Genomic DNA, 7,855 nt, shown 5'->3' with positions numbered 1-7,855 from the left:
CACAATGAGTACATGAGTTCCAGCTATATCCCAGCATGGTTCAAGAACTCCATCCCTCCAGGATCTCTGGCATACTGGTCACCTTGATCATACACTCTGAAGTCATTCAATGCATTGCCAGGCAAACCCAGCACCCACTGTAGACTTCTTGGCCCCACGCTAGTGCCCAACTGACCAGTAACTATGCAGAATAATGAGTTTCTACAATCAGCTGCCCCTCTCTTTCCTACATCGAGTGGAATCCTCTTTCTAATGGGGTGGCACAGCTGTATAGAAAAGTCTTCTTTCTCTTTTGGAAGTTTGGCAGCCACTGCTACTCATCCCAGTTTTCAAAAAAAGCTCTAGTGCAAAGCAGCTGGAGCAAGGCTGAGAATCGGAACCTTACTATGAAATTATCATAATTACAATAGCACACAGAGCCCCCACCGTCTCATGAGGCTACATCATGCTAGAGACTGCTACTATGGATGAAGACACAACCTCGGCCCGAAAACAACATTTATATTTCACAAACACAATAATTGAAACTCTGTTTCCTCCTTCCCTTGCCTGCTAAATCCTGTTTTCAGGAGTCTGTGTTTTCCTTGCAAATTGCTGATGACACCAGAAAGCCTATGACAGAACAGAGTATATGCTGAGGCCTTATTGTAGTCAGTTTTTACATTAGCCATAGAATGCAATCAGCTCTGCTGGCTGTTGCTGCTCTTTCTGGGCAATGTGGTAGTTTGTCTGTCATATGCTAATGCAGAAGCGGACAGTCGTACAATTGGATCACGATATATATCTTGATGTCTGATTTTCTTTTTCTGAAAAAAATTAAGAACAATTATATAAGTATCTTGATGAAATGAAAACCTTTTCCTGATTAGGACTGTCTGCATTCTGGAGCTAATCAGGATCCTATAGCTCAAATTTCAACAAAAGTTTGGATATTTTGGAAAAATCTTTACAAAATTAGATTAGTTTCTATGAAATCAGCAAGGACACTGAAGAAATCTTTTGTACTGCTCTTGCTGCCTATTGAGCAGACTAATGAGATAATGAATATCAGAAAGGGAAACAAATAGTGTCGTGAATGTCACTATTTTGTTTAATAAGAGAGAATATTAAAAAATGTAAAGAATGCATTTGAACATTTATTTTATTACTTTTTAACTGAAGTTTTTTCCTGAATATAGTTTCATAAAATCCAAAGCAGTTCAATTTCTTTTGTAAACAGTCAAAAACATAAACAGATAATTTTTTTTTTTTTAAAAAGACAATCCACTTTAATACATTTTATTTTAAAGCAGATTCACAAAGATTTAATTCTTGGAGGCTTTGGGCCATATTTTCCTCTACTCAGGCTGCAACAACAGGATTCTATGGGAAAAATTTTATGTGAGAAAGATCATTGACACTCACATTCAAGTAATTATTCTTGTCAAATCAATTCACTTTTTTGGAAAAAAATATGCAGGTGCTTAGAGTATTTTCCATTAGCAGCATCAGGTCTATGCTTTTTTATGTTTGTTGCAACAGATGTCATTTACATCCCAGATTTCTTCAGAACAACAAAAAAATCCATCTGAATAATTTGTTGGATGAGGGACTGTGTCTGTTGTTTTACTAAGAAATATATACCACTCAGAAATAACTTCATGAGGAGTCTGATCCAAAGCCAACTAAAGTCAGTGACAGTTTTTGGATCAAGTATATAGCTTCCATATCAGAATAGCCTAGTTGGCTACTAGATAAAGAGCTTCAGTACTCAGATAGCTCTTTTCTTTAATCATTCGTTTACTGTTATTATTCACTATTCTTATTTGTTTATACAGTATGCCAAGGCAGATGTGCTTTACCAACAAAGAGAACGTGCCTGATTTGATGAATTTACAATCTAAAGGCCCTGACGATGATGATGGCTATCGCTTTTGTTAATAATACGTACTTAATTTAGACTATTTTTGTGAGTAAAGGGTTGTGGGATTGGGACTTAAATTAAAACATTACATGTGAACAAATTATTACAGAGCAAAAGAGCGAGAGCGGAAAGACAAAAAGTGGGATCTGATTGCATTCTACACCTGAAGTAGGACATGACTGGAAGAAAAACTTAGCATGTACTCTATTCAGTTACAAAATTGTGTGGTGTCATTAACTATACCAAGGGAAACACAGAAGCCTGAACCAAAGACTTTGTGGTTTAGGGAAAGTAATACATTTGCCTTGAGGGCTTAAAATTTTTTTAGAGATACAGTTATTACAAAAGGAAGCTAGAGATTTCAGACCTCATGATTAACAGCCTTAATTTCTTTCACCCATCTGTTCTCAGAGGAGGATTAAGGTAGGATCCCATTCCCTGGGATGTGGCTGTACAGTGAGAGGGGGCCCTGATGCAGTGATTAAATGGCCAGCAAGTTATATGGCATACTGCTAATTGCTGCCAGATAGCCACTTGCTGTTGGGACAGGACCCAGGGAGGAGACTATGTATCCTCAGTCCATGCCTTCTCAACCTGTTTAGTCTCATCATAATATACTGTAAGTGAAAGGAATAACTGAGGCAGTTGTAGGGTGTCATTTGTTTCTGACTTGGATACCATGCACAGCTATTCTGTTAGAGAGAGGAAGATGGCCATGGACTGGGAGATCCTTCCTTCTTTCATCACAGCGTGAGAGAATGAATGGTAGCAGCTTGCTGCCTGAGATGGGAAGAGGCCAGAATGTTCCTTGTTCCTGACCCTTCACTCATGAGACTGCTGCCCACATGAGGGAATGAGAAGAGGGGTTGTACCTAGTTCTGACCCTCGTGATTTGATTGTTACAGCAACCTTAAATCTCACACACATCTAAGATTCATTTAGATGTAATGGCTCATCATCCTTAGCCATCTGATACAGAGCTAATGTCCCAAGTATTCACAATGACTTTGGACCTTTTTCTCTATCTGTAAGGAGCTTGTATCATAATGAGTCTGCACATGGGGACAGAATTATGTCCTTATCCTGAAAATGCTTACACATGTACTTTACTTGAGTCAATGGGACTATTCACATATTTACAGGTAAGTACATTAAAATTAAGTTTGCATTGGCAACCTTTATTCTAGCTTTTCTTAACTTTTGAATGCTTGATGTTGTAACCTTAATAACATTATGTTAATGTAGCTTTTCTTAAAATTATATGTTGTTAGATTTTTTAAAATTATTCCAGGACTTTTTCACAGTATATGTGCCACATAATCAAGCAAAGGTTAGTAATCTGTCACTTAGAATGGGTCATGTGTTACCAATGAGAACAGGAAATGTCTGAATTCATGATGGGAACATTCCACAGCAACACTGATCTGCACTAGACTTTGTAGCGGGCTGCAGTTTATTTTAGACTACTATTGTTAGGGACCATTGGTACTAAGTGCCCAGCTCTTTGTAATTTAAAACTGCAAAGACATCTGATTCAATCTTTATCTCTCTGTGTCTGACCATGTAATACCAGGGAAAAGAGCAGAGATCACTAAGAAAGGTGCTTACTGTAATGGTACTGTTAGAGGTTGGAAGCTGAACAATTCCCTTTGGGAAGATGTTTGAAAGAGGTCAGCATCTCTACTGCAGATGGTGATGTTTTGATGAGTAATAAAAGAGTTTGGTGTTTTGATTCAGATAGGAAGGTTGTGACTTCAACTGTCTGCTCATTGACAGGAAAAAATCCTTTACATCTAGAATTTCATATTATTATTTTTCTATTCATAAATGATAGAAGGTTAAGAACTTATTATTTTCTATTCTTGACTTCATATTATAAGGTGAATGGAAATACAATATGAGTGGGGGTTTTTTTAAACTGAAACCATATTTAAGGCTCTCATTAAACTAAAAATAATATTAATATATAATATCAAAATAATATTTTGTTTGAAGGTAAGTACCACTGTATCAATACCACTGAATTGCTATTACTCCCTTTACAAATGGTCTTTACTGAACCACAACAAAGATACCTATGTTCCTTAGAGTAACAGTGCACTTAACAGAAATATTTTCTCTCTTTGTTTAGCAGCGGAAGAACACCAATTATGTAAAAATCAGGCTATTTGCTCTTTCAACAGATTGTGCACTCAAAGTGCAGCCTAAAAAAAAAAGAGTCACTGGAATTGCTCAGGTAAGTGAATGACCAGATGTGCTGAATATCCCTATGTGTTTTTATATAGTCGTGCTAGTGATATATCTACAATAACATTTTCATTATAAACTATTATTTTTTGCTGTTTTTAACTTTGCTCCAAAATATGACCCAGCACTCCGGTATCTTTGGCGCTAACTAGATCCTCCAGAGAAGCCCTGACTGAGGGGCAGAAGACTTAATTACCTAATCAGACTTTGGACAAATGAGTTAAAGAGCTAAATATTCCATCAACTGAGAAAGTAGTTAAAGAGCATAGAGAGGATATGCAATGGGAAAAGTGGGGGCTAATAGTGCTCAGGGAAGGCTAGGTCTCTGGTTGGTGAGAACACGTACTCTTCCTTTAGAAAGGGCTGAGGATTGAAGGAGGTGGGTAGGTAGAAGTGCTGCAAGAAGATTGTGATGGTGGCTTGGTGATGGAAACATCAATAAAACTCACAGAGGTGTTGACAGTCAAGAAGCATCCAAGACCATTTGTGAGGAACTGCAGGACGGGAGAGGAACCTGCTCTGTTACAATAATCATTTGAGATTAATTTTTTGTGTATGAATTTAATATGTTAAAGATGCTAAACTGACAATGCTTACACGTGTTTATCCATGGAGTTGACACAGCATTAGCAGTAAAAGTGTATGAATTAACATAATACCCCAGGCAACATCTGAACGTTTCTTGGAACAAGAGGGTTGTTTAGCATTCCAATATTGATATCTCTGCGGAGATCTGCAGAGGTACTCAAGCTGGAGCCCCTTTAGTAATAAAAGAGAGGGTCTGTTTTTTTCTCTGGAAAAGCCCCTTTAATTTGGAAGTACTCTTCTCCTCCAGTCCCCTTTGCCTGAAATAGCCCAGATCTACTGATATGCAGGGCATGTTGAAAAGTTCATATTTTTAAGAGAGATTTTAAAAAGGGAGATGCTGGTGAAGGGTGATGATTAAGGAAGGCATGGAAATTTCTTTTTCCCTCCCCTTGGGTTATATGGTTTAGTTATTGTTACATTTTGTGGGATTGCTGCTTGTTCCTATCTTTATATTGTTAGCCGTATATGTGGTATCTAGAGTATAAGATTATAGGTGCCTTTTCTGGTTCTTACAAGTCTCTAAAGAAATAAAATAAATAAATATATCAATTAGTGACTTTGGTGATTCAGAACCTGTTCACTGAGTACTATAGTAAGACTGCAAAATTTACCTATGTAACTGAATGTGGCAGTGTCAAACTCATCTGATGGGGGGGCGGGGGAATTCCATTTTTAGTTATGGTTAGTGGGCTGAAATACAAACTTGAAACTATGTACTATTTATTCACAGTGAACTCCCACTAATGTCATCAATGTAAGTTTTAAACAAGGAAAGAGTAGAAATGGTCTTATGTAGAAATGGTTTTATGTAGTTACTAAGCTCTTAGTAAGAAGAAACATGAATAAGAGATACTATATGATAAATAATAAATGGTAGGGAAGTTACATTGGGCATTTCTATCCAATCTCACTTGTTAGACAAAAACAAGGGGACAAATTTACAATTTTATATTTATATATATACAGAAAGCACAAGTTAACCTCACTGCCATATTTCAGTATGGAGTCCCTCTGGCTAAGAGCTTATTAGAATAAAAAACTGAACTCAAACTTGAGAACTTTCACAGTTTGCAGTATTGCCAACTCTTATTTTTATTGCAAGTCTCACAATATCTGGTGGTTTTTCTTAAAGCTCCAGCTCCTAAAGTTACATGATTACATGAGAATCTCAGAATTTATTGAAAAACATCCCCTCCTCCCCACAACTTTCTAGCCCTAATAGTTACAAAGAAACACTTGAAGACATAAACTTAAAGGCTCAAAAATCAGAAAGGAAATAAAAAATCTCAAAATGTATTCTCACTTCCCCAAACCTAGGATCAGGCAGGGATCAGAACGACCCCATCTTGCAGTTTCACCACGAGTCTCACAATATTTGTTTTCTTTAAATCTCCAGCTCCTGGATTCTTGTGATGAGGTGAGACTTTCAGCTTCCCTTTAAAACAAGGAAGTTTAAAACAAAGCAGAGCATGAGGGAGGAGGAGAGGCGTGGGGAGGCGGTGACCACAGTCACTTACTAAAGCAGACAGCAACTTTAAAACAAGTAAGTTTCTTTCCAGCCCTCATGGTTGCGGAGATAAGCCTGAAAACGTGACCTGTGTGCACTTTAAGGGCTCAGAAACCAAAAGCCGAATAAAAAGACCCCGACATTTATAATTAAACTCACTAACCATAATCCATTCCCATGATGTGTGTGTGGGGCGTGATTGCTGAACACGGACGTGTCGTTTTCAGCATTACCCAGTGAATGACTGAATGGGCTGCACTTTAGTCCCTCTGCAGCCCCTCTCACCTCGCACTGCAAACTCAGGGCAGGAAGGATGCTAAAGCCTGGGCACAGGCTCATCTTCCTCCTCAAATCTTGCACCAACCCTACGTCCCCTTTACTCCGCACCTGCTTCCCCGTCCCCTCCCCGCATAAGGCTGAGCCGCAGGCACAGGCACAGGCACAGGCACAGCTGCAGCTCCTATCCTGAGTCCTCGCTGAGACGCAGCGGGCAGCGCATGGAAGGGCAGGGGCATCGTGGAAGCTGGCCTTGAACGGCTTCACTTCCTCTTACTGCGCATGTGCGGTCCTTTTGCGCACGCGCAGTGGGGGCGAGCCGCCGCAGGAGCGAAGCCAGCTCTGCTCTGCGGCCGGGGTTGTGCATCCGGGTCGCGGCTGGCGGCTGTGTGCCCATTGTCTGGGTTACCGGCCCGGACTAGGACACCGCCAGCTCCGGGGTCCTGCACGGAGGAGCCTGAGGGGAGGGCAGCGGCGCGGCGCGCTTGTCGCCGCCCGGGCCCGCTCTCCGCCTCACTATCCCGCCGCCGGCTTTAGTAAGTGACTGTCCCCGCCGTCTCCCCCGGGAAGCCCTTCCCCCCGCATTGCCTGCTCAGCCGTCCCGGGCAAGCACTTTGCATCTCCCGGTGTCCTGGGAAGAGGCATCAACCTCTCCACCCCCCTCCCAGCGGGAGGCCTTGCCTGCCCCCCGCACCTCCCCGTGGGAGGCATTAGCCATCCGCCTCAGCCTCTCGCTGCCCCTCTGCCCCCGGGGCTCTCATTAGCCAGTGCTTATTAGTGCCAACGAGCCATCACGTCTGGGGGGCGCTGCTCCCGGGAGTCTCCAGGTGCCCCAACGAAAGATGTATTAACCCCAAACCTTCATGCATCATGTTTCCCTCCCCCCCACTTGTAGGAATATTTCAGATCCCTAGCTGCAGGTGGATGCTGTTGTATCTCCTGCTGTTTGTTGTTCGTGTGCTGACTGTGCTTTGAACTGTACACCATAGGTAGTCCTCGCTACAAGCACCTGTATAATCGAAATGGGCTAAAAAGCCTATGCTTAATAATGCTGAATTTTCATTATATCATCCAATCATAACAAAATGTTTTTCTTCCTACAGTGGATCGCAGTTCGAAGAGGAGACAAGTGAAACCTTTGGCAGCTTCACTCCTGGAAGTTTTAGATTATGATAGCTCAGATGACAGTGATTTTAAGGTTGGAGATGCTTCAGGTAAACATTTCCCTTCATCTCCCCAGTTCAGAATGATTTTGTTGTCATTATTTTTATTTTTTATGAGAAATTATGGCTTTTTTTGATTTCTCAGTTCATATCTGGAGTGGGAGAAGGAGT

The 7,855-nt window shown here is 40.9% G+C and overlaps 1 protein-coding gene and 1 long non-coding RNA gene across 3 annotated transcripts in view; one reads left to right on the top strand and one right to left on the bottom strand.

Annotated features, from left to right (window-relative positions):
• Positions 1–483: 483 nt before the first annotated feature.
• LOC137162122 (uncharacterized) lies at positions 484–6,560 on the bottom strand. Its single transcript, XR_010922290.1, has 2 exons — positions 6,409–6,560; positions 484–806 (listed from the first exon to the last, which is right to left on the bottom strand). It is a non-coding gene; the product is annotated as an uncharacterized lncRNA (long non-coding RNA).
• Positions 6,561–6,715: 155 nt separating this feature from the next.
• The window catches only part of PHF14 (PHD finger protein 14), a 252,195-nt gene continuing 251,055 nt past the window's right edge, over positions 6,716–7,855 (top strand). The window contains exons 1-2 of one of the 2 annotated variants that reach the window (XM_067562128.1): positions 6,716–7,057; positions 7,625–7,735. In XM_067562128.1, the coding sequence (XP_067418229.1) occupies position 7,057; positions 7,625–7,735 (112 nt within the window). In that variant the 5' untranslated portion in view covers positions 6,716–7,056. Of the gene's footprint in view, positions 7,058–7,624; positions 7,736–7,855 lie in introns of those variants that run through there. The other variant, XM_067562129.1, reaches the window with a different exon arrangement.

Source organism: Emydura macquarii, unplaced genomic scaffold, assembly GCF_026122565.2.
Source record: "Emydura macquarii macquarii isolate MOO-44397 ecotype Brisbane River unplaced genomic scaffold, CSIRO-AGI_Emac_v2 contig_2422, whole genome shotgun sequence".
Taxonomy (NCBI): Eukaryota; Metazoa; Chordata; order Testudines; family Chelidae; genus Emydura; species Emydura macquarii.
Note: the sequence above shows the minus strand (reverse complement) of the source record. Positions and strands in the feature narration are given on the sequence as shown.